The sequence below is a fragment of the Sus scrofa genome, chromosome 7 (genome assembly GCF_054392235.1).
Source record: "Sus scrofa isolate SSC_HxYL_T2T_F1_AM1 chromosome 7, Sscrofa_HxYL_maternal_Yorkshire_Landrace_v2.0, whole genome shotgun sequence".
Classification (NCBI taxonomy): Eukaryota; Metazoa; Chordata; class Mammalia; order Artiodactyla; family Suidae; genus Sus; species Sus scrofa.
The window spans coordinates 83269597-83294965 of record NC_139389.1 but is presented as its reverse complement, the minus strand read 5'-3'; the positions used below and the strand labels follow the sequence as shown (position 1 = coordinate 83294965).

At 47.8% G+C, this 25369-nt stretch overlaps 1 protein-coding gene, 1 long non-coding RNA gene and 1 pseudogene across 4 annotated transcripts; 2 read left to right on the top strand and 1 right to left on the bottom strand.

Moving 5' to 3' along the window:
- The first annotated feature begins 5639 nt into the window (after positions 1–5639).
- Positions 5640–8316, top strand: LOC100154047 (cathepsin G). Its single transcript, XM_001926764.5, has 5 exons — positions 5640–5724; positions 6450–6597; positions 7065–7200; positions 7363–7617; positions 8064–8316. Exons 1-5 carry the CDS (start codon positions 5670–5672, stop codon positions 8235–8237), a joined length of 768 nt encoding a protein of 255 aa, XP_001926799.3. The 5' UTR covers positions 5640–5669; the 3' UTR covers positions 8238–8316.
- A 5191-nt stretch (positions 8317–13507) lies between these two features.
- Positions 13508–23248, top strand: LOC110261589 (uncharacterized). 2 transcript variants are annotated; one of them, XR_014809246.1, is made up of 4 exons: positions 13508–13602; positions 14070–14187; positions 15362–15509; positions 22518–23248. It is a non-coding gene; the product is annotated as an uncharacterized LOC110261589 (long non-coding RNA). The 2 variants fall into 2 exon arrangements; XR_014809247.1 differs by lacking the exon at positions 22518–23248 and adding an exon at positions 16143–18597 and having other exon boundaries at positions 15362–15845.
- Positions 19423–22089, bottom strand: LOC106504460 (cathepsin G-like; annotated as a pseudogene). Its single transcript, XR_014809245.1, has 5 exons — positions 22005–22089; positions 21133–21280; positions 20545–20679; positions 20128–20382; positions 19423–19679 (listed from the first exon to the last, which is right to left on the bottom strand). The product of XR_014809245.1 is annotated as a cathepsin G-like (transcript).
- Positions 23249–25369: the final 2121 nt, after the last annotated feature.

Here is a 25369-nt window from a genome sequence, read left to right as displayed (position 1 = left end):
TCAAACTGTCTTGTTGGTTGTAGAAATTTATCTGCAGGTTTTAGGCATTCTCTATGGACACTATGGTATCTCAAATATTCACAGTTTTATTTCCACTTTCTCTGTCCTTATACCTCTTTCTTCTATTTCCTTCTTAACTGTACTGGTGAAAATCTTCAGTATAATGTTAAAGAGAAATGATGATTTTGTTTATCCATATGGCCTTGTGTTCTTTTACTCTCAAACAAAAAAACATTCTACATTTCATCATTAAGTATGATGATTGCTGTGGGATATTTGCAGAGACCTTTTATCAGAACAAAGGCACTCTTTTCTACTCCTTGTTTGCTAATAATTTTTTTGAAATGAATGAGGGTAAATTTTGACATATGCTTTTTTTTTGCTTTAATTGAATTATCATACAGAGTTTCTTCTTTCATCGGTATGTTGTATTATAACAATTGAGTTTTGAATGAAAAACCATCCATCCTAGGATAAACACAAATTAGAAATAATGTAATATTTTTGTTTATTGACTGATTTGGCTTACATCAATATTCAAATAATATTAGCCTGCAATGTTCTTTTCCCATATTGTCTTCATTGGGTTTAGCATCAAATTTCTCTAGTCTCATAAAGGAGTTGGGTAGCATCTGTTCTCCAGGAGAAATCATATAGTGTTCGTTTTTTTTTTTTCTTTTTAGGGCCACACCTACAGCATATGGAAGTTCCCAGGCTAGGAGTTGAATCCTAGCTGTAGCTGCAGGCCTACACTACAGCCACAGCAGTGCCAGATCCAAGCTGTGTCTGCAATCTACAATGTAGCTGTGGCAATGCTGGATCCTTTACCCACTGAGCAAGGCCAGGTATTGAACCCGCATCCTCACAGACTCTATGTCAGATTCTTAATCCACTGATCCACAACAGGAACTCCCATATGTTCTTTGAATATTTTTACAGATTTCCAGTGAAGCCATATAAGCTTATACCTATCCTTGATGGAATATTTTTGAAAACTGAATCAATTTAATGTTTATAGGAAAATTCAAACTATGTTTCATTGTTATATTTTCTAGGGATTTGTCATATCCATGTAGATTTTCAAAATATTGTCTTCCTGGTGACCTATAATATAGATATTCCAGATATAAACATATATTCTCCAGATATAAACCCTTTCCTAGTTATTGTAAATGTCTCCAACCCTGTGGTTTTACATTTAACTATCTCAGTAGTGCCTTTGGTAATTAGAATTTTTATCTTTATATATACCCAACAAATTTTTACTGTAGATAAATTTATCCATTATTATTGATGGTCAGTGTTTTTATTTTTTCATATTTTTTCCCATTATGGTCTATTGTAGGATATTGAAGATAGTTTCCTGTGGTTAGTGCTTTTTATATCTTGTATAAAATTGTTTTCCCAAAGTTAAGTGTATAAAGAAATTGTGTCTTCAAAATTTTGGATTTTTACCTTTATATTAATTTGGGGTCTAGTATTAAATGGTTGTTTCATCTTTATTCGTATATACACAAAAATTATTTTTTTGGCTGTGCCAACAGCATGCAGAATTCCTGGGCCAGGGATGAAACCCAAGCCACACTAGTGACAATGCTGGCTCCTTAACTGCTAGGTCACCAGGGAGCTCCTACACAACAAATTTTACTATAAATTATTTTCCATCATTATTAAACATTTTGAATTCATTTTTTATTTCCATTATGATCTTACTCATGATTTACAGTTGACCCTTGAATAGCATGGGGCTAGGGGCATTGACTATCCACCTAGTGGAAAGTCCATGTATAGCTTAGAGTCAGCCCTTTCGTTCTGCAACCAGCCATGGATAGTGTAGTATTGTAGTGCTTACTACTGAAAAAAAAAAAAAATCTGTGTGTAAGTGGATTGTCCACTTCAAAATGCGGTTGCCTGTCTCTCTTTCTTTCTCTCTTTATCTCTTTCTTTCTCTTCCTCTTTTGCAACACCCACAGCATACAGAAGTTCCCAGGCCAGGGATTGAATTTGTGCCACAGCAGCCATCCAAGCTGCTGCAGTGACAGCACAGGATCCTTAACCTGATGAGTCACCAGGGAACTCCTATTTCTTTAATTTTAAAAATATAAGGATAGGAGTTCCTGTTGTGGCTCAGTGAAAACAAATCTGACTGGTATACATGAGGATGCAGGTTCAGTCCCTTGCCTCACTCAGTGGGTTAAGGATCCTGCATTGCCGTGAGCTGTGGTATAGGTTGCAGATCCAGCTCTGCAGCTCGGATCTGGCGTTGCTGTGGTGTAGGCCAGTGGCTACAGCTCCGATTCGACCCCTAGCCTGGGAACCTCCATATGCTGCAGGTGTAGCCCTAAAAAAAAAAAAATATATATATATATATACACACACACACACACATATATATACATATACATATATATGGATATTCTGCTCATATTCTTGTTATGACATTCTAGTTGGAACTCAATGTGTCATATAACAAATGATGTATCATTTTAATCCTTTAAATATTTTTTTTTGTCTTTTTACCATTTCTTGGACCGCTTCCCGCGGCATATGGGGGTTCCCAGGCTAGGGGTCGAATCGGAGCTGTAGCCGCCAGCCTACGCCACAGCCACAGCAATGCAGGATCTGAGCCATGTCTGCAACCTACACCACAGCTTATGGCAACGCAGGATCCTTAACCCACTGAGCAAGGCCAGGGATCAAACCCTCAACCTCATGGTTCCTAGTCGGATTCGTTAACCACTGAGCCACGACGGGAACTCCCGCCTTTAAACATTTTTGAGACCTAACGTAAAACCTAATCTATGGCCAACATCTATAGGTGCTTGTAAAAATATGTATTCTGCATTTGTTGGGTAAGCTGTTCTATATATGTTCATTTTTTTCATCAGCTATTCATAACTTCTATACCAGTACTAATCAATTTATAAATGTGATTTAAAATCTTCCCAAATGACTTATAAAGATGTTTCTTCCTTTCACTGCTGCAGCATTCCATTCACTGCTGCTGTTGAGAATCCAGCCTTGGATCTGCCATTCATTTGAAAGTAATCTTTCTTTCTCTAGGTGCTCTTAAGGTTTCTGTCACTTATGAAATGGATTTCTCACTGTGGATTTCCTTTTATTATTTTGCTTGAGATTTGTTGGCTTTTCAAATCTCTACCATTATTTTTGCCATCAATTTTAAAAAACAAAAATCTCAGCCACTACCTTAATATATATTACCTTTTCCCCCAGTTTCTCTCGCTCATCTTCTAGAACTTTAATTCAACATATGTTCAACTTTCTAATTCTACTTTTTTCTATGTTTTTATCTTTATGCCTGTCTGTGCTTCCTGCATGACACTTCTTTCTGAGCTATTTCAGGTTAGAAATTCTCTTTTCATCTTTTTCTAATCTGTTATTAACTATTTGATTTTGGATTTTCATATTTTTTAATTTTAGAAGTTGTATTTAGCACTTTTTCAGATGTTATGTCACTTTTTTAAAGGTTCATATCTCTGGTGCTCCTTTAAATCTTGTTTTAATTTCAGCATTATTGTTTTATAATCTGTATTTCATTATACTAATAATATTATCCCAATAGCTAAAGTCTTTTCTCCATGTGTATGATGTATTTTTTTCTCAGTCATGGAGTCTTATATCTTTGTTTGCATGTTGATCTGTTTATATTTGATTATGAGCTTGTCATTATACTTGAAAAAGAATATCTGGATGTAATTCAAATTCTGGAGTTAAGTGAATTTCCTCGAGATTTGCATTTGATTCTGCCAGGTACTTTGGGAAACAGTCCATAATCACATTAGTGGAAGTTCAAGGTATGAGAGTCCATAAAAAGACCAGGTAATTACAGTCTTTCATCAACTTATTTGCAAGAATTCGCCCAATACCTCTTTGGTGTTATGCTGAGGGTGTAGACTCTGCAGTTCCCAGCTGATTGTGGGGAGGGCCTGTGGCACCTGCTTGTGTGGCGCCTGGTCTTTGACTTCTCCACCCACATCTTCTCTGCTCATCCAAACAGAAGCGTGCATTTTGTGTGTTCAGCAAACTCCCTCCGAAAAATAGTTCTGTGCATCTGGATTCCCACAAGTCCTCCCATTTTTTTTTTTTTATCAGATCACCTCTCCTGCATTGGCAGTTCATCAAAGCTTTCAAGGTTTTCAGACATTCTAAACAGGTTTCTTTTGATCCTTTTTAGTGGGACGATTGGAACGAAATCTAGTCACTGTTCATGAAAGCCCCTCTCCACGTCTCTATTAGGATCACTGGGGGCCTATAGCTTATTCCAATTTTTTCTATATGGACAGTCTGTTTTTTATGCTTTCCCCTTTGTTTAAGTGAGAGTAACATTTTAAAAACAAAATAAAGGTTTAAAAATTTAAGGAACAATAAATTGCCATTATCCAAATGCCCAGGCACTGGTACAGCGGTTACACTATTTTCTCCTCCCCCCCCCCGCCCCGTTTTCTGCATATTACTTCTCAAGTGCACGAAGACCTGTCATGACGATGCAATCACAAAGCACACAGTAGAGAAAGGAACTGAGCTCCTTGCAGCTCTGAAAATAAGCGGTACCCTGTGTATGTTTAAGCACAGGGAGATGATCCTTAACTGTCACTAGAATCTCAGGTGGGTTATCACACCCATAAAAGATTGAGAATTGTATTCATTCTCAAGTCGGACATTTCCGCAAAAGTCTGACTGCACTGTCATGCTTTCTGGGCCAACACTAGTCCCACAGGTATTTCTAAGCGCGTCTACCAGCCCGGTGCTGCTCTGCAGGACTCTGCCTGCGTTTCCCTCAGTGACTAACGCAGCTCCCCTTCCTCACGGGTCACAGGCAGCACAGCAGTGATGTGCCTCCTTCTTGGCCCCCACGCCCGGGGCAGAGGTGGGGTTAGGTTGACGGGTCTCACACATCACAGATGCATAGGGTCTGTGGTGTCTGGCCACCAGGGTCTCACTGCTCTCCACAAAAGCAAGTCCCTGGGCCTTTTCTCCACGCAGGGCCGCTCCTGGGACCCAAAGGTCTTCGCCTTGAGTAGGAAGCAGGACCCTAGAAGTCATCCATCTCGTTGTGATCTCCACTGAGAGTTTGTTGGGGCTCACGAGGGAGAGTAACAGGCGGTGGCAGAGCTGTGTTCCTCCCTCGACCTTCTCTGGCCGTGCCCTCCACCCACGCAAGAGAGAGCCGCTCAGTCCACTTGACAACTTCTAGAAAGAAGTGGGAGCAGCAAGGGTCTCAGCCGAGGGCCAGGGGCCACAGGGCGGGGACGGGCAGGCTCCCACCTCGCAGGGAGAAGAGATGAGGAAGTAGCTGCCAGCTTGGATGCTTGTAGGGATATTATTGAACCTGGTGGGACAGGTTTCGGGGACACAGCGCCCCAGCCCCCGGCCCTGCTGCCGGGGCCCCCTTTTCTGCTGCACACTGACTCAGCAGCAGTGCGGGCTGTTGAACGGATGGCTTGGGTGCCTCTCTTTCCCGGATCACTGGCAGTTGGTGGGGAAGCCTCTTGGGCAGCCGTGGGTGATGAAACCTATCGCAGCAGCAGGAGAATGGGACCGCGAACTCTCCAGCCCCCCACGCCCTCCCCTTCCTTCCTCTCCCAGGGCCTCAAAGGCTGGCAGGAGGAAGCACAGGCAGCAACCGACTGGGCAGCCCTCCCGGGAACATGCAGCCACTCCTGCTCCTGGTGGCCTTGCTCCTGCCACCTGGGGCTCGGGCAGGTGAGTGACCGTCCCCACCCTCTCAGGCCCACCCCATCCCTGAGCCTCTGGAGCCAGACCGCCCACGCACTTCAGGCGTCACTGAGCAGCTCCTAGGAGTCCCCAGTTCTCAGCTTTCTCATCTATAAAGCAGGAATGATATCAGTGCCTTCCTCATGGCCTCGAGATGGGACTTCAGTTACTTAGTGCCCATACAACTCCTGGACCTGCCCGGCAGGGAGCACTTCTCCATAAACGTGCTCTCTCAGCACCTTCTGCAGCTCACGTGGCAGGGCCTAGGAGGTGAAGATGCAGCAGTAGCTGCCCCATCTGCTCAGCCCTAGACCCGTAAGGGTCATGCACTGGCCATGGCTGGACTCAGAGGGGCCGGGACAGTGGCTGAGAAAGAAAGCACATGGGGCTTCAGGGAGGGGCCCCTGCAGAGGGCTCAGGATTGCCATCCCCACAGCAGAGACAGCCTCCTCCTTATGGAGGCTGCAGCTGGCCTTGCCTTTTGGGGGTGGGGGGGGGAAGCGGAGGCTGGGATGGGGAGCTGGCGGCGCATCCTGCCGAACCAGGGAGCCCTCTCCCAGGGCTGGGGCCCTGTGGACCTGGCTCTCACCGCCAGCTTTTCCTGGCCCTGCATCATCTCTCCTGCCTCCCCAGCTTCCAGCCTTTCTGGTGGCACCCAGCTGATGCCCACATCCCCGCCAGGGCTGAGCTAAGTGCCTGATGCTTGCTTCCAGGGGAGATCATCGGAGGCCAAGAGGCCAGGCCCCATTCCCGCCCCTACATGGCGTATATGCATTTCCAAAGTGCACAGGGTCAAAAAACTTGTGGAGGGTTCCTGGTGCGAAAAGACTTTGTGATGACAGCAGCTCACTGCTTCGGAAGGTGAGAAACCAAGGAGCTTCTGGGCACCACTAGAGCAGGATCAGCATCAGCAGTAAACCAGGTTTCTGAGAGGATCCATGTGATAGCAGGGTGCTAAGCAATGAAGGGGAGAGAAAGGACCAGGTAGGCCCGGGGGGTGGGCAGGGGACAGGACAGTGTAAATGAGGAGTAAGGAGGATGTGATCAAATCAGGGGAGATGGAAGGCTCACACTGGGGCTCAAGATGTGTCTCCAAGGCCTTTCTCAATTTCTTCCCGGGGGGCGGGGGGGCAGTTAAGTCACCATGTCCCCCACCACTCTCTGCTCAAGGCAGGGTAGATGGAGGACACAACTCAGCCCCAGAGCCCTCTCATCCCTCAGAGGCCCCAGCAGCAGTCCTGCTGCCCTGGGCTGTCCCTCTGACCTGCAGACCTGGGGACCACAGATCCTGTAGCTCATACTACCTCCAGGCTCCCTCTCCTTTGCAGGCAAACAGTTGTCATCTTGGGAGCCCATAACATCAGGAGGTTTGAACGGACCCAGCAGCGTATATCTGTGCTCAGAGCCATCCCCCACCCCAGATACAATCCGTACAATCACCTGAACGATATCATGTTACTTCAGGTACCGACCCTGTGGGTCTTCAGCCCAGGCGGCTCCCTCCCAGCTTGAGGGTCAGTATCTGGGCCCAGGAGGAGAGAGCTGGGGGACTCCTAGGGTGCTGGGGGGCTGGGTGGAGGTGAGCAGAGCACAGACAGTCCCTGAGGCCTGCACACTCCCCACCAGCTGGCAAACAGAACCAGACAAAATCGATTCGTCAGGCCAGTGGCTCTGCCTCGGACCCAAGCCAGGCTGAGTCCTGGGGCCCGGTGCACTGTGGCCGGCTGGGGCCTGGTGAGCCTGAGCAGGAGAACAGACACACTCCAGGAAGTGCAGCTCACAGTGCAGAGGGATGGGGAGTGCCACCGACGCTTCGATCACTACAACGGCCGGATACAGATGTGTGTGGGGGATCCAAGGGAGAGAAAGTCCGCCTTCTTGGTAAGACCACGGGCATCTACCAACTTTCCCGAGACAGAGGGGCCTGATAGGCGGGGCAGTACACACAGACCGCATCTCCATTGCCTCAGTCTGGGTCCAGGACCAGAGTGAGTGGGACTTTTCCCCACCCATCCATTCTCTGGGGGAGCAGAGGGAGCAGCAGACCCCCGTGACATGCCTGGGCAGTGTTTTCCGGGGGAAGGTGAAGGCACCTTGAGCTGGGTGGGGCTGCACAAGCACCCATAGCCAGGGCTGGAGCCCAGTGATGGAACAATCCAGAAGCTTGACTTCTGCACCCTCTCCCACCCTCCCATCCCTCATACCCCCACCAGTAGAAGGGCACCCCAACCCTGCCTTCTCTGAGGGCCAGGCCTTAGGGCAGCAGGAGTGGGGAGGCCTGGAGAAGGGAGGCCTGGCTTAGTGTCCCTTCCTCTGTCTGCCCACAGGGGGACTCCGGAGGGCCCCTCGTGTGTGGCCGGGTGGCCCAGGGCATTGTCTCCTATGGAAACAGACAGGGGACACCCCCAGCAGTCTTCACCAGGGTTTCCAGCTTCCTGCCCTGGATAAGGAGAACAATGAGTCGCTTTCAACAGCGGGGCCAGGCTGAGATCCCCCTGTGATTGACTGTCCTTCTCTGGGGCAGAGGCCAGCTCCAGGGCACTTCCAGAGGCTTAATAAATGTCCACATCTAGAGTGGAATATCTGATCTCTCATTTGTTCATTAAACATGATTCGGTACACAACCAGTGTATGCCAGGCCACGTGTGAGCTCCTCCAGGGAAATGGGGTCACTTCCCCAGGACAAGGAAACCCCTGTCCCCACCGTCTTGGGGGTTAGAATGAGCTTCTTTCCTCCTCTGAGCCATCCCTGCTTTGTTCCCCCTCCACCCACAGGCTGGAGAGTGATGGAAAGACAGCTCCTCCCCAGAGCAAAGCACCTCACTCTCCACTCCTCCAGAGACTCTGCGCTAGGTATTAAAATGCACCCCAAAACCGGGTGCCATTGGCATGGGTAGGACAGACAGCCCAAAGGGACAGAACTGACATACCATATGAGACCCAATTCAATAGATGGTAAAGAGGCAATTTGAATCACTGGGAGACAGTGGACTTTTAACACCTGCCCTTGAAACAAATGGTCATTTGGGGAACAAAAATAAAGTTGGATCCAGGCTTCTTATCATCATCCAAAATAACACTCAAATGGGGTCAAAGATGTAAATGTAAAAAATCATGTCATACAAGTACTAGAAGAAAAAAAGAGAAGTATTTAATTTCTTAAAAACATCCAACAAAACCCTTACTGAAAGCTGTGCTGTTTACAGTGGCCCAGAAATGGGAGCAACCCACATGTCCATGTACAGCCAGAGTCTTTCTCCTGAACCCGTACGCATGAGCATCTCACTCTAGTATAGACAAATGGTCTCATGTTCTCTCTCTCTTTTTTTTTTTTGTACTCACATCAGAAGGAATTGAATCTGAGCCACAGCTGTGACCTATGCCACAGCTGCAGAAATGTCAGGTCCTTAACCCACTGCACCACATCAGGAACTCCCCACTGTTCTCATTTTCGATATGACAAGGGTCTCCTTCTGGTTTTGCTATCCTGAAATTAGAAAAAACTCCACAGAATATGTTAGCTAAAATAACATGATTTTTACACTAAAGATTAGCACATGACTAATACATCCATATTATATTCAAATAAAATTTCTGAAGTCACATCATTTAAAACTGTTAAAACACCTAAGGTAACAGTGAAGAATCAGCTGAGAGGTTCTTCTACATCCATCAAAATGTGAACTACTCACAGTGACTTTTTTTTTTTTTTTTTTTTTTTTTTTTTGTCTTTTTGCCTTTTCTAGGGCCGCTCCTGTGGCATATGGAGGTTCCCAGGCTAGGAGTCGAATTGGAGCTGTAGCTTCCGGCCTACACCAGAGCCACAGCAACACGGGATCTGAGCTGCATCTGCAACCTATACCACAGCTCACAGCAATGCCAGATCCTTAACCTACTGAGTAAGGCCAAGGATTGAACCCGCAACCTCATGGTTCCTAGTCGGATTCGTTAACCACTGAGCCACCACGGAAACTCCCTCACAGTGACTTTTACCACCTGAATTTTTACAGTTTTCACAATCTTCAATAGAAATATCCACAAACACATAGAAAATCCAACTGGCTATACACAGATATGCCTTGGTAAGTTTGTCCCTGACTTTATGGGTACTTGTTGTCAGGAAGTCTTTTGCCTAATATTCATTATAAGGATTTTGCAACACTGTTTTACTCAACAATAAATCTTTGATAATACTCGTAATTTCTTCCTACCACCTACCCATAGGAACTATCTCTTACTCATATGCTTGCAGGGATAACAGGCTCATTATTTTTTTATTTGTCTTTTTTTTTAGGGCCACACCCTCGGCATATGGAGGTTCCCAGGCTAGGGGTCTAATTGGAGCTGTAGCCGCCGGCCTGCGCCACAGCCTCAGCAATGCCAGATCTGAGCCATGTCTACAAACTACACCACAGGTTGCAGCAGTAGCCCCCGGCCACAGGGGCTACAGCTCGGATTTGACCCCTAGCCTGGGAACCTCCACATGCTTCAGGTGGGCCCCTAAAAAGACAAACAAACACGCATTTTGCACCCTGAAAACTAGCACAAAGGGATACAATTCCTCTCACTTGCTTTCTCTACTTTCAACCTCTGTGCTTTGGAAGCTCTGCTGACTTGACCGGAAAATCATAAAACCGTGACAAGCTCATGGACAGAAACCCCACCAGGGACTTCCCTCCTGGCCCAGTAGCCAGTAGCTAAGGCAGGCTTCCCATCCACAGAAGCCTGGTGCCTGTGCCCTGGGGCAGAGCATGGAGTCAGGAGGAGCTAGACACTGGCGATTCATCCTAACTAGAGCAGAATCACTGAAGGGAGGGCTGGTGACCCCGATAACAGTGGTCTGAGTTTGTCTGGGAAAAGCGGGTGTCCCAGGAGAAAGCCACCTCCACCCTGAGATACAGAAGAGGGGGGCAGCCCAGGGCTAGTCCCAAGAGCTCAAAGGAAATGTCTTCTTACACACACGTGAAACACTCTCCGAAATCCACAAAATCTGCCAAGTACATTTGGAATCATTTCAAGATTTTAGGTGGCATAACCCCCAGAACAAAATTCAGGTGGGTTTATTTGTGATGACTTGTCCCCTCCCCAGCCAGCCCTTCATCCCTCCCACTTTTCTTACAGTCTCTCTTTGCTGGGGTTTGCCTCCTTATTAAGGTAAGTAAAAAATGAGGTATAAGGCTGAAGAAACGACCATGCTTCAGGCTTTTGCATTTATGTAAGGATCTCTTGCAAATTCTCAGACACAAAGTATGATGGTGACTCCTCAGGGCTAGAGGAAAGGGGTAATTAGGAGGTACTGTTTAATGAGTTCAGAGTTTCAATTTGGGAAGATGAAAATTTAAGGTGGAAAAGAGCACAACAGTGTGAATGGACTTAAGGCCACTGAACTGTACATTTAAAATTGTTTCATAGGTAAAATTTTACATTATGTATATTCTTACCACAATTTAAAACCTAATTGAAAAAAGAGTCGCTTGTTGGAGTTTCCACCCTGGACTGGTGGGTTAAGAGTCTGACTGCAGCAGTTCTGGTCCCTGAGGAGGTGCAGGTTTTATCCCTGGCCCAGCACAGTGAGATAAAGGATCTGGCGTTGCCAAAGCTGTGGCTAGAATTCATTCCCTGGCCCGGGAACTTCCATATGCCATATGCCACAAGTGTGGCCATCAAGTTCAAAAAAAAAAAAAAAAAAAAAAAGAGAATCCCTTACAATGCAATAAAAAAAAAAAGCTCTCATGTAGATGATGTTATTTGGAGAAGGTGGGCAGCTACCTCCCGTGCACACGTGCAGCAGTGTTGGCATTACTTTGCCTTTTCGAGCACTTAGGTTTCTAGGTTAAAAAAAAAGAAGCATCATGTCTCAATGATGTCATAGACCCCAGAAGTAGTTCCATCTCAGCACTTCCCACTTGTGAACATAACACAGAAGATTTTGTGGGAGAGAACGAACCAGGGGTGCTATTTGAAGAGAGGCTGGGCTGGCAATGAGATGATGAGATCTAGGATGGAAGGGAAGGAGGCATAGGGGAAATCTTGCCCATTCAGCTATGATACTTTCTCCTACTTGGAGTTCACTGAGCTTCTTGGTTTTGGGATTAATGGTCTGGGTTTTTATCCATATTTTGAACTTTTCACCTGTTATTTAATCAAATATTTTTTGACTTCTTTCTCTGTCTGCCCTCCTTCTGGGTCTCCCCTTACAGGTGTGTTGAATGTAGTGTTCCACACAATTCTAACACCCTTTTCATTTTCCGTCTTCCTTTTTAATTTCTAGTCACTGAAAATCCTAAAGCAATGGCAATTTTTTCTTCTTCTTAGGGATATACCCACGGCCCTAAATTCCCAGGCTAGGGGTCGAAACAGAGCTGCCGTCCTACACCACAGCCACAGCAACACCAGATCTGAGCCTCGTCTGTGGCCTACACCACAGCTCACAGCAACGCCGGATCCTTAACCTACTGAGCTAGGTCAGGGTTCAAACCCACACCCTCATGCATAGTAGTCGGGTTCTTTATTGCTGAGCCACAATGGGAACTCCTGTAATGACAAATTTTTTAGTGATAACTTCACAAAACAAGCTAGCTGCTCTCCTGGGACAATGGCTAAGCTAAGGCACAGGTGTCTTCTGTCCTTGGTCAGAGCAGCAGAGCTAGATGTGGTTCATGTGAGACAGGAGGCAGAGGGGAGTGGAAGGAGAGCCAGAGACATGTCTGTGTTATCTGGATCTGGGGGAATCTTGGGAGAAGGGAGCCCTGAGCCATGTGTAGGATCCAAGTAGAGTCCAAACAGCTCAGAGGAAAACTATCTGTCAGAAAGATGCGATAGTATTGCCAAATGCACATGAAACCAGCTACAGAAATTGTGAAAACTCTTGTGATCCTGTGTGACAAGATTCATTAAAATGATAAACACCTGCTTTGGGCTAAAATTAGAGTCAATCATCTTTGATTTGCTACAGTTCCAAAACATTATAAATAATATTTTGTAGGTACATTTAAGCCCAATGTATCAACATGAATGTTTAATAAATTACTACAATATTGCTGAACGTATTTGTGGTTTGCAGATTGGGGTTGGGGAGGAGAGGTAAATCATCAAAAATAAGAGGCAATAGATCCCCTTAAAGGAACTGTCATGCCCAGGGCAGAGAATGAAAATGAGACGACACTTTGCATGTTCCACCTTGTGGGTAATCCAACAGATGCAAAAGCAGCATACACATTATGTCCTGTTCATGATAAGGGTCCAGAAATCTTCTCAGGTCTAGATTAAACTATAAAAGAACAGATGGAAGTCATCCAAATTGGCAGGCTGATCGCCTGTATTCTAAGTAGAATCATAACTTGGAATTTGCCCTTCCAAAGGCTGACAACCCACTTGTGTGCAGAGAACTGCATGAGAAAATATGCCTGGTTCCTCACCAGGGACAAGGAGCCTCCGGGGGCAGAAACTTTGCCCACATCATGGTCTTCCCTGGGGCCCAGATTACTTGGGCCAGGTAGGACAGGAATGACTTGGAAAACTTAGAATGAGTGGCAAAGATATGCTTATCCTCTTTCAGTCTCTACCTGCATGCCTCTGAACTGCTTTAATATTGGGGCCTTTTAAATCTTTGAAATATCCACAAGTTGAGAATAATATTGGCTCTATAAGGGCTGCAGGGGACTGGGCCACACAATAAATGCAGGTGTATTTGTTTGTCAAATCACTCTTCTTAAATTCCCCTATTCTTTCCTTACCTTACCTTCCTGTTACTCTCATCAACACCCTGTCTCCACTTCTCCTACCTCTGTTCCTCCGCCCCATTCTTCAGCGTTTGCAGCTGCATGAAATGACCGAAAAGTTGATGGATGACTAGACTCCTGGCTAGTGAGTTTTAGGAAAGATTGGTGCTTGCTGCTCTTGCATTTATAATAACAACAAAAAACCTCTCAGCTATTCCCACCCACCTGCCACCAAAAAGAAGCTCTGCAGAAACTATAATCCAATGGATGCATTTTTTTTTTTTAAGGAAGTAGACAGTTACCTAATGACAAATTCAAGCATGGTGGGGTCATATTTATGGTCTTGGAGGATCAGACTTAGGGGAAGGGGGACACCATTTCTGGCTAATGCCAAAACCCACAAAGCCCCTTCCTCCATTCGGCGAGTCCAGGGTTTTCTCTAGGTGAATGTGGTCATGCGAACTACTGGTGGCCTAAGAACGTGGTTCTTGCAACACCCTCACCGTACAGACCTTTCTGTGTGAGGAGAAGAGGGATGCGATGAAAGCTCCTTCCTTGAGAATCAATAGAAGCAGGAGTAAATTGGTCTCTGAACCCGCCCTTTCAACACAGGATTGAAAAAGCCTGGAAGGAGACACCACCCACCACTTCAGACCTGGTCAGCTTTACAGAGAAGATGCCGCTGCTCCCGTTCTTATCGGCCAATCTCTCACCTCCAGGGCTGAGGGAGGTAAGTGACTGTCCCTTTCCTTAGAGGCCTGGCTTACCCCAGCAGTGACACTTTCACAGTGCCCCCATGAGATTATCACTGTGATCATTCCTTGTCTCAGTCCATTCCCAGCAATGTGCTAAACCCCAGGTCCGTCTCCGGATACGTAATTGTGCAGATCACAGAAACCTTCTCTCATGGAGAGCTGGTGGGTCTGCTCCCTTCCATAGGTTACACCTTTGCACGTGGAAAGTTATTTATAATGAGGATGGCCCAGGATCCTGGTGGAGAGGGCAAGCTGAAAATGAGGGGTCTAACTTCCCATTCTCCACAGCTAAGAGTGGGTTGCTCTGTTCTAAGAGTTGTGGTCTAGACCAGGAATGAAAGCTTATCTTACACTCAGCTTCGGAGATGTAACCCTCTCGCTGTCCCTGCCTTCTTGAGCCACTCTGCTGAAAATCTAAGGGAGCATCTCAGTGTCGCCTCACCACTGATCCCGTGGCCCTAAGAGACTGGCTCCCACCCAGGCCCCCTCCTCCCGTTTCTCCATCGCACTCTGATTTCTAATCCTTTGCACTTGTCTGTCTTTACCTTGATGGCTAAATTCCTTACAAAGCTACGTCTGTGCTGCGGTTCAGACTGCTTGAGGACTGCTCCTCCCCAGCGACTGAGCAAAGCCATTTGGGGGGCTGTTCATTCTCATATGAACAGGCATCTGTGGGACATTTACTATGTGCCTGACTCATGATGGGAGAGAAAGGAGCCAGAGTATTCTGTTCTAGGAACTCAGGAATCTCAGGCCTTAGAAAACAGCCTCCTCCTGGAAGTAAGTGGGACACAGAGGCTCTGAAAAGCTCAGAGGTAAAGAGGTAACCAGGGCAGATAAGAGGAAGTAATTTCCAGCTCTTCTAGATGGTATATCCTGAAGACAGACCCCTTCCCCTTGACATATATTTGAAGTTCTCCAGAACAAGGGCTGAGCTCATCTCTATTGTGAGATCAGAGCTAAGCAAGGAAACAGGTCCTGCTGCAAGCCCACCAGGCTGCCCAGGGAAGCCTGGCGCCCCATCTCATCGTGCAGGGTGAGCACTGCAGACTCCCCCTCCTCTGAACATCCCATTGTTTTAGGCCACTAGGCTGTGCCCATCCTCTGTTTCTTATGAATACAGAGATCCAGAGAAATTGTTTCTTTCAGGGGCATCAAATGCAACGGAGTCCAGACTACACTGTAGGCCCTACAGGACATCTGTATGTTGCCCTGAAAACACACAAGGCTGGAGTGCGTGCAGGAGATTCCTGGTAGGAGACAACTTCATGTTGACGGTGGCTTACTGTGATGGAAGGTGAGGAGCAAAAAGAGTCTTGTCTTTCTGGGAACCCCTAATACTATCTCAGGGCTTGTAACTCAGGACGGTTCCTGAGAGCCAATGGCTAATCAGAGGAACCATCTGATCTGCTTGGGCCAGAGCACAGTGAGTATGGGATTCTGGAGTGGAGTGTGTGGGGAGATGCCTGTTAAATTTCCAGATGTTGAAATGGTTTGTTCATTTTCTGTACAACAGAACAAAAAAGTAATGTGCAAAAAAATGAAAGTAATTGCCCATGGAATTTGCTGTGGGTATTCTCCTACTCCGTGCTGTTTTGGGCACCGTGGTGGACGCGTCTTCATGGTAGAAAAGGTGAGGTGGCTGCAATTCATCCTGGATTTTATTAGTCATTCTGGTCCCTCCTTGCCTCGGGAATTTCTTTCACTTTCCAGTGTGACTACCGGAAGATGAGGTCATTAAGGCTGTATCAGAGCTTGACTACCACTGAACCCATTCTAACAGTCAGCATAGTAATTGCATATTCAAACACTAACAAGGCGAAATTTGTGGATGGTTGAAATGATACAGTACTTTGCTATACACAAAACATTGACTCATAATGTACCTTGGGAAAATTAAACTTCTTTCTTTCCTTTCCTTTTTTTTTAGGCCGTACCCACCGCATATGGAGGTTCCCAGGCTAGGAGTTGAATGGGAGCTACAGCTGCCAGCCTACAGCACAGGCACAGCAACTCAGGATCCCAGCGGCATCTGCAACCTACATACACCAGAGCTCATGGCAACACTGGATCCTTAACCCACTGAGTGAGGCCAGGGATCGAACCCACAACCTCATGGTACCTAGTCAGATTCGTTTCTGCTGCACCACAACAGGAACTCCAGAAAATTGAACTTCTGAAAATTCAGTGAAAAATGGAAAGCGTAAGCATGATAGGGTATCAATCTAATAGAGCTTGTAGTTGTTCTGGGGGTTATGCCACCTAAAATCTTGAAATGATTCCAAATGTACTTGGCAGATTTTGTGGACTTCAGAGAGTGTTTCACGTGTGTGTAAGAAGACATTTCCTTTGAGCTCTTGGGACTGGCCCTGGGCTGCCCCCCCTCTTCTGTATCTCAGGGTGGAGGTGGCTTTCTCCTGGGACACCCGCTTTTCCCAGACAAACTCAGACCACTGTTATCGGGGTCACCAGCCCTCCCTTCAGTGATTCTGCTCTAGTTAGGATGAATCACCAGTGTCTAGCTCCTCCTGACTCCATGCTCTGCCCCAGGGCACAGGCACCAGGCTTCTGTGGATGGGAAGCCTGCCTTAGCTACTGGCTACTGGGCCAGGAGGGAAGTCCCTGGTGGGGTTTCTGTCCATGAGCTTGTCACGGTTTTATGACTTTCCGGTCAAGTCAGCAGAGCTTCCAAAGCACAGAGGTTGAAAGTAGAGAAAGCAAGTGAGAGGAATTGTATCCCTTTGTGCTAGTTTTCAGGGTGCAAAATGCGTGTTTGTTTGTTTTGCCTTTTTAGGGGCCCACCTGAAGCATGTGGAGGTTCCCAGGCTAAGGGTCAAATCCGAGCTGTAGCTGCCTTCCTACACCACAGCCACAGCAATGCAGGATCCGAGCCACATCTTCGACCTACACCACAGCTTTGCAGCAATGCTGGATCCTTTAGCCCAGTGAGTGAGGCCAGGGATCAAACCTGCATCCCCATGGATACTTAGTCGGGTTCATAACCCCCTGAGCCACAGTGGGAACTCCCTGCAAACTGCTTTCTTGCCAAAGCTCTTCTGCTTCATAGGGAAGGGTGCCGAGCTGTGAGAGGTGTTGGCCAGGCTCCTGGGATGGTCATGAAGGGCACTGTGCTCTGGCGGTGAGCAGGTGAGGTCTGTAGGAACCTTCCCAGCAGGGCCACTGGAGGCAGAGAGCTGCCTTGGACGTGCTGAGTGGCAGGGAACGATGTGGAGGAGAGATGGGTCTGTCCCAGGCGTTTCCTGGGACCGTGTCCTGACCTGGGTGGTGCTCTGGGCTCTAAGGAAATGTCACAGAGATGAAGGGCTGGATGGGGGCTCCTCCATGCTCTCTCCTCCCCCTTCCGCCTTCAAGCGTTCTGTCCATCGTCTAGTGCAAACATTTAATAATGAGACTGTTATCCCTGTGAGCGTATGAGTAAGAGATAGTTCCTATGGGCAGGTGGTAGCAAATACAGGAAGGAATTACTGAGTATTGTCACAGATTTATTGTTGAGTAAAAGAGTGTTGCAAAATCCTTATAATGAATATTGGGCAAAAGACTTCCTGACAAGTACCCATAAAATCAGGGACAAACTCCCAAAGCATGTGTGTGTATAGCCAGTTGGATTTGTTCTGTGTTTATGGATCATTCCATTGAAGATTGTGAAAACTATAAAAATTCAGGTGATAAAAGTCACTGTGGGTAGTTAGCATTTTGATGGATATAGAAGAACCTCCCAGCTGATTCTTCACAGTTACCTTGAAGTGTTAAAAGCATGGTTTTAAATGATGTGACTTCAGAAATATTTTATTTTTTAAATATTTTTTTAGGGCTGCACCCGTGGCATATGGAGGTTCCCAGGCTAGGGGTCAAATCACAGCTATAGCTGCTGGTCCACACCACAGCCACAGCAACTCCGGGTCTGAGCCACGTCTGCAAGGTGCACCACAGCTCTCCACAATGCTGCATCCTTAACCCACTGAGCAAGGCCAGGGATTGAACTGACATTTTCATGGATTCTTGTTGGGTTCGTTAACTGCTGAGCCATGAAGGGAACTCCAGAAATCTTTTATTTGAATATAATATTGATATATTTATTCATAGGCTAATCTTTAGTGTAAAAGTCAAGTTATTTTATCTAACATGTCATGTGGAGTTTTGTATAATTTTAATGTAACAAAGCCAGAAGGAAATCCTCATTGCATTGATAATGAGAATATTGGTTTTTATACAGTGAGTGTTGTTGTGGGTAAGGGTTTAGGAGAAAGACTCTGACTGTAAATAGATAATTGGGTTGTTCCCATTTCTGGGCCATTGAGTATAGCATGGCTTTCAACACAAGTTTTGTCAGTTGTTTTAAAGAAAGTATATCTCCTTTTCCCCTTCTTCTTGTATGGTTTGATTTTTTTACATTTACATCTTTGACCCCATTTGAGTGTTATTTTGGATGATGATGAGAAGCCTGGATCCAACCTTATCTTTTTTTTCCCAAATGACCATTTGTTTCAATGGCAGGTGTTAAAAGTCCATGGTCTCCCATGATTCGAATTGCCTCTTTACCATCTATTAAGTTGGGTCTCATACAGTATGTCAATTCTGTCCCTTTGGACTGACTGTCCTACCCATTGTCACCCGGTTTTGGGGTGCAATTTAATACCTAGCGAGGAGGAGTTCCCATCGTGGCGCAATGGGAATGAATACGACTGGGAACCATGAGGTTGGGGGTTTGATCCCTGGCCTTGCTCAGTGGGTTAAGGATGCGGTGTTGCCGTGAGCCATGGTGTATGTTGCAGGCACAGCTTGGATCTGGCGTTGCTATGGCTGTGGTGTAGGTCAGCAGCTGTAGCTCCGATTAGACCCCTAGCCTGGGAACCTCCATATGCCGAGGGTGTGTGGACCTAAAAAGACAAAAGAAATACCAAAAAAACCAAAAAAACAAAAAACCTAGCGAGGAGTTTCTGGAAGAGTGGAGAATAAGATGCTTTACTCTGTGGAGGAGCTGTCCTTCCATCACTCTCCAGCCTGTGGGTGGAGGGGGAACAAAGCAGGGATGGCTCAGAGGAGGGAAGCTCATTCTAACCCCCAAGACGGTGGGGACAGGGGTTTCCTTGTCCTGGGGAAGTGATCCCATTTCCCTGGAGGGGTTCACACGTGGCCTGGCATACACTGGTTGTGTACCAAATCATGTTTAATGAACAAATGAGAGATCAGATATTCCACTCTAGATGTGGACATTTATTAAGCCTCTGGAAGTGCCCTGGAGCCGGCCTGTGCCCCAGAGAAGGACAGTCAATCACAGGGGGATCTCAGCCTGGCCCCACTGTTGAAAGCGACTCATTGTTCTCCTTATCCAGGGCAGGAAGCTGGAAACCCTGGTGAAGACTGCTGGGGGTGTCCCCTGTCTGTTTCCATAGGAGACAATGCCCTGGGCCACCCGGCCACACACGAGGGGCCCTCCGGAGTCCCCCTGTGGGCAGACAGAGGAAGGGACACTAAGCCAGGCCTCCCTTCTCCAGGCCTCCCCACTCCTGCTGCCCTAAGGCCTGGCCCTCAGAGAAGGCAGGGTTGGGGTGCCCTTCTATTGGTGGGGGTATGAGGGATGGGAGGGTGGGAGAGGGTGCAGAAAAGTCAAGCTTCTGGATTGTTCCATCACTGGGCTCCAGCCCTGGCTATGGGTGCTTGTGCAGCCCCACCCAGCTCAAGGTGCCTTCACCTTCCCCCAGAAAACACTGCCCAGGCATGTCACGGGGGTCTGCTGCTCCCTCTGCTCCCCCAGAGAATGGATGGGTGGGGAAAAGTCCCACTCACTCTGGTCCTGGACCCAGACTGAGGCAATGGAGATGCGGTCTGTGTGTACTGCCCCGCCTATCAGGCCCCTCTGTCTCGGGAAAGTTGGTAGATGCCCGTGGTCTTACCAAGAAGGCGGACTTTCTCTCCCTTGGATCTCCCACACACATCTCTATCCGGCCGTTGTAGAATCTGAAGCGTCGGTGGCACTCCCCATCCCTCTGCACTGTGAGCTGCACTTCCTGGAGTGTGTCTGTTCTCCTGCTCAGGCTCACCAGGCCCCAGCCGGCCACAGTGCACCAGGCCCCAGGACTCAGCCTGGCTTGGGTCCGAGGCAGAGCCACTGGCCTGACGAATCGATTTTGTCTGGCTCTGTTTGCCAGCTGGTGGGGAGTGTGCAGGCCTCAGGGACTGTCTGTGCTCTGCTCACCCCCACCCAGCCCCCCAGCACCCTAGGAGTCCCCCAGCTCTCTCCTCCTGGGCCCAGATACTGACCCTCAAGCTGGGAGGGAGCCGCCTGGGCTGAAGACCCACAGGGTCGGTACCTGAAGTAACATGATATCGTTCAGGTTTTTCTGCTGATCGAATCTGGGGTGGGGATGGCTCTGAGCACAGATATGTGCTGCTGGGTCCGTTCAAACCTCCTGATGTTATGGGCTCCCAAGATGACAACTGTTTGCCTGCAAAGGAGAGGGAGCCTGGAGGTAGTATGAGCTACAGGATCTGTGGTCCCCAGGTCTGCAGGTCAGAGGGACAGCCCAGGGCAGCAGGACTGCTGCTGGGGCCTCTGAGGGATGAGAGGGCTCTGGGGCTGAGCTGTGTCCTCCATCTACCCTGCCTTGAGCAGAGAGTTGGGGGGGACATGGTGACCTTAGCTGTTGCCCCCCACCCCGGAAGAAATTGAGAAAAGCCTTGGAGACACATCTTGAGCCCCAGTGTGAGCCTTCCATCTCCCCTGATTTGATGACATCCTCCTTACTCCTCATTTACACTGTCCTGTCCCCTGCCCACCCCCCGGGCCTACCTGGTCCTTTCTTTCCCCGTCATTGCTAGCACCCTGTGTTCAGATGGCTGCTTTGGTAAACTCTGCTGATCCTGCTCTAGTGGTGACCAGAAGCTCCTTGGTTTTTCACCTTCTGAAGCAGCGAGCTGCTGTCATCACAAAGTCTTTTCGCACCAGGAACCCTCCACAAATGGTCATACCCACGGGAGTATGAATCTGAACATATGCCATGTAGGGGCGGGAATGGGGCCTGGCCTCTTGGCCTCCGATGATCTCCCCTGGAAGCAAGCATCAGGCACTTAGCTCAGCCCTGGCGGGGATGTGGGCATCAGCTGGGTGCCACCAGAAAGGCTGGAAGCTGGGGAGGCAGGAGAGATGATGCAGGGCCAGGAAAAGCTGGCGGTGAGAGCCAGGTCCACAGGGCCCCAGCCCTGGGAGAGGGCTCCCTGGTTCGGCAGGATGCGCCGCCAGCTCCCCATCCCAGCCTCCGCTTCCCCCCCCACCCCCAAAAGGCAAGGCCAGCTGCAGCCTCCATAAGGAGGAGGCTGTCTCTGCTGTGGGGATGGCAATCCTGAGCCCTCTGCAGGGGCCCCTCCCTGAAGCCCCATGTGCTTTCTTTCTCAGCCACTGTCCCGGCCCCTCTGAGTCCAGCCATGGCCAGTGCATGACCCTTACGGGTCTAGGGCTGAGCAGATGGGGCAGCTACTGCTGCATCTTCACCTCCTAGGCCCTGCCACGTGAGCTGCAGAAGGTGCTGAGAGAGCACGTTTATGGAGAAGTGCTCCCTGCCGGGCAGGTCCAGGAGTTGTATGGGCACTAAGTAACTGAAGTCCCATCTCGAGGCCATGAGGAAGGCACTGATATCATTCCTGCTTTATAGATGAGAAAGCTGAGAACTGGGGACTCCTAGGAGCTGCTCAGTGACGCCTGAAGTGCGTGGGTGGTCTGGCTCCAGAGGCTCAGGGATGGGGTGGGCCTGAGAGGGTGGGGACGGTCACTCACCTGCCCGAGCCCCGGGTGGCAGGAGCAAGGCCACCAGGAGCAGGAGTGGCTGCATGTTCCCGGGAGGGCTGCCCAGTCGGTTGCTGCCTGTGCTTCCTCCTGCCAGCCTTTGAGGCCCTGGGAGAGGAAGGAAGGGGAGGGCGTGGGGGGCTGGAGAGTTCGCGGTCCCATTCTCCTGCTGCTGCGATAGGTTTCATCACCCACGGCTGCCCAAGAGGCTTCCCCACCAACTGCCAGTGATCCGGGAAAGAGAGGCACCCAAGCCATCCGTTCAACAGCCCGCACTGCTGCTGAGTCAGTGTGCAGCAGAAAAGGGGGCCCCGGCAGCAGGGCCGGGGGCTGGGGCGCTGTGTCCCTGAAACCTGTCCCACCAGGTTCAATAATATCCCTACAAGCATCCAAGCTGGCAGCTACTTCCTCATCTCTTCTCCCTGCGAGGTGGGAGCCTGCCCGTCCCCGCCCTGTGGCCCCTGGCCCTCGGCTGAGACCCTTGCTGCTCCCACTTCTTTCTAGAAGTTGTCAAGTGGACTGAGCGGCTCTCTCTTGCGTGGGTGGAGGGCACGGCCAGAGAAGGTCGAGGGAGGAACACAGCTCTGCCACCGCCTGTTACTCTCCCTCGTGAGCCCCAACAAACTCTCAGTGGAGATCACAACGAGATGGATGACTTCTAGGGTCCTGCTTCCTACTCAAGGCGAAGACCTTTGGGTCCCAGGAGCGGCCCTGCGTGGAGAAAAGGCCCAGGGACTTGCTTTTGTGGAGAGCAGTGAGACCCTGGTGGCCAGACACCACAGACCCTATGCATCTGTGATGTGTGAGACCCGTCAACCTAACCCCACCTCTGCCCCGGGCGTGGGGGCCAAGAAGGAGGCACATCACTGCTGTGCTGCCTGTGACCCGTGAGGGAGGGGAGCTGCGTTAGTCACTGAGGGAAACGCAGGCAGAGTCCTGCAGAGCAGCACCGGGCTGGTAGACGCGCTTAGAAATACCTGTGGGGGAGTTCCCGTCGTGGCACAGTGGTTAACGAATCCGACTACGAACCATGAGGTTGCGGGTTCGGTCCCTGCCCTTGCTCAGTGGGTTATCGATCCGGCGTTGCTGTGAGCTGTGGTGTAGGTTGAAAGACACGGCTTGGATCCCGCGTTGCTGTGGCTCTGGCGTAGGCCCGGTGGCTACAGCTCCGATTCAACCCCTAGCCTGGGAACCTCCATATGCCGCGGGAGCAGCCCAAGAAATAGCAACAACAACAAAAAAAGACAAAAAAAAAAAAAAAAAAAAAAAAAAAAGAAAAGAAATACCTGTGGGACTAGTGTTGGCCCAGAAAGCATGACAGTGCAGTCAGACTTTTGCGGAAATGTCCGACTTGAGAACGAATACAATTCTCAATCTTTTATGGGTGTGATAACCCACCTGAAATTCTAGTGACAGTTAAGGATCATCTCCCTGTGCTTAAACATACACAGGGTACCGCTTATTTTCAGAGCTGCAAGGAGCTCAGTTCCTTTCTCTACTGTGTGCTTTGTGATTGCATCGTCATGACAGGTCTTCGTGCACTTGAGAAGTAATATGCAGAAAACGGGGCGGGGGGGGGGGGGAGGAGAAAATAGTGTAACCTCTGTACCAGTGCCTGGGCATTTGGATAATGGCAATTTATTGTTCCTTAAATTTTTAAACCTTTATTTTGTTTTTAAAATGTTACTCTCACTTAAACAAAGGGGAAAGCATAAAAAACAGAGTGTCCATATAGAAAAAATTGGAATAAGATATAGGCCCCCAGTGATCCTAATAGAGACGTGGAGAGGGGCTTTCATTAACTAGATTAATCTAGTGACTAGATTTCGTTCCAATCGTCCCACTAAAAAGGATCAAAAGAAACCTGTTTAGAATGTCTGAAAACCTTGAAAGCTTTGATGAACTGCCAATGCAGGAGAGGTGATCTGATAAAAAAAAAAAAAAAAATGGGAGGACTTGTGGGAATCCAGATGCACAGAACTATTTTTCGGAGGGAGTTTGCTGAACACACAAAATGCACGCTTCTGTTTGGATGAGCAGAGAAGATGTGGGTGGAGAAGTCAAAGACCAGGCGCCACACAAGCAGGTGCCACAGGCCCTCCCCACAATCAGCTGGGAACTGCAGAGTCTACACCCTCAGCATAACACCAAAGAGGTATTGGGCGAATTCTTGCAAATAAGTTGATGAAAGACTGTAATTACCTGGTCTTTTTATGGACTCTCATACCTTGAACTTCCACTAATGTGATTATGGACTGTTTCCCAAAGTACCTGGAAGAATCAAATGCAAATCTCGAGGAAATTCACTTAACTCCAGAATTTGAATTACATCCAGATATTCTTTTTCAAGTATAATGATGAGCATATAATCGTATATAAACAGTTCAACATGCAAAGACATGGCACCATGACTAAGAAACAAATTGATGAGATTAAAAACCTTTAACTATTAGTATAGTATTAATAAAATATAGATTGTAAAACAATTATAACAATAATAAAAACATACCTTAAAAGTACACCAGGGTGCATGAACCTTAAAAAAATGACATAACTTTTGAAAGAGAACTAAAACAACTTCTGAAAGTGAAAAATACGGAAAAACCAAAATTAAAGTCTCAGTAAATGGAATTAATAATAAATTAGAAAAAGATGAAAAGAGAATTTCTAACCTGAAATAGCTCAGAAAGAAGTGTCAAGGATGGAGTACAGACAGGCATAAAAACAGAAAATTGTAGAATTAGAAGGTTGAACATATGTTGAGTTAAAATTCTAGAAGAGAGGGAATGAGAAAAAGACAATGTATTGGAGATAGTGGCTGAGATTTTTGCATAACTGATGAAAAACATTTAATCAGAAGTTAAAAATTAGGGAGTACCCTTCGTGGTTAAGTGGTTAATGAACCCGACTAGGATCCATAAGGTTGCTGGTTTGATCCCCAGCCTCGCTCAGTGGGTTAAGGATCCGGCATTGCCGTGAGCTGTGGTGTAGGTCGCAGATGCAGCTCAGATCTGGCGTTGCTGTGGTGTAGGCCTGCAGCTGTAGCTCCAATTCAACCCCTAGCCTGGGAACTCTGATGTGCTACAGGTGCGGCCCTAAAAAGCAAAAAGCAAAAAAAAAAAAAAAAAAAAATCTCAAGCAAAATGATAGAAGGAAATCCATAGTGAGAAATCAAAAGTCCATAGCCAGAAAAGTTATGAGCACCTTCAGAAAGAAGGATTACTTTCAAATGAACAGCAGATCCAAGGCTGAATTCTGAACAGCAGCAGTGAGTGGATGCTACCCAGGAAGAAATATCTTCATTATCATTTGGGAAGATTTTAAAACACGTCTTATAAATTGATTTGTACTCAGTG

Excerpts from the sequence above, each read along its gene's own strand:
- LOC100154047 (XM_001926764.5), top strand. The coding sequence starts at position 5,670 with ATGCAGCCACTCCTGCTCCTGGTGGCCTTGCTCCTGCCACCTGGGGCT. Across the intron at positions 6,598-7,064 it reads GCAGCTCACTGCTTCGGAAG|GCAAACAGTTGTCATCTTGG; the intron begins GTGAGAAACCAA and ends TCTCCTTTGCAG. Across the intron at positions 7,201-7,362 it reads ACGATATCATGTTACTTCAG|CTGGCAAACAGAACCAGACA; the intron begins GTACCGACCCTG and ends ACTCCCCACCAG.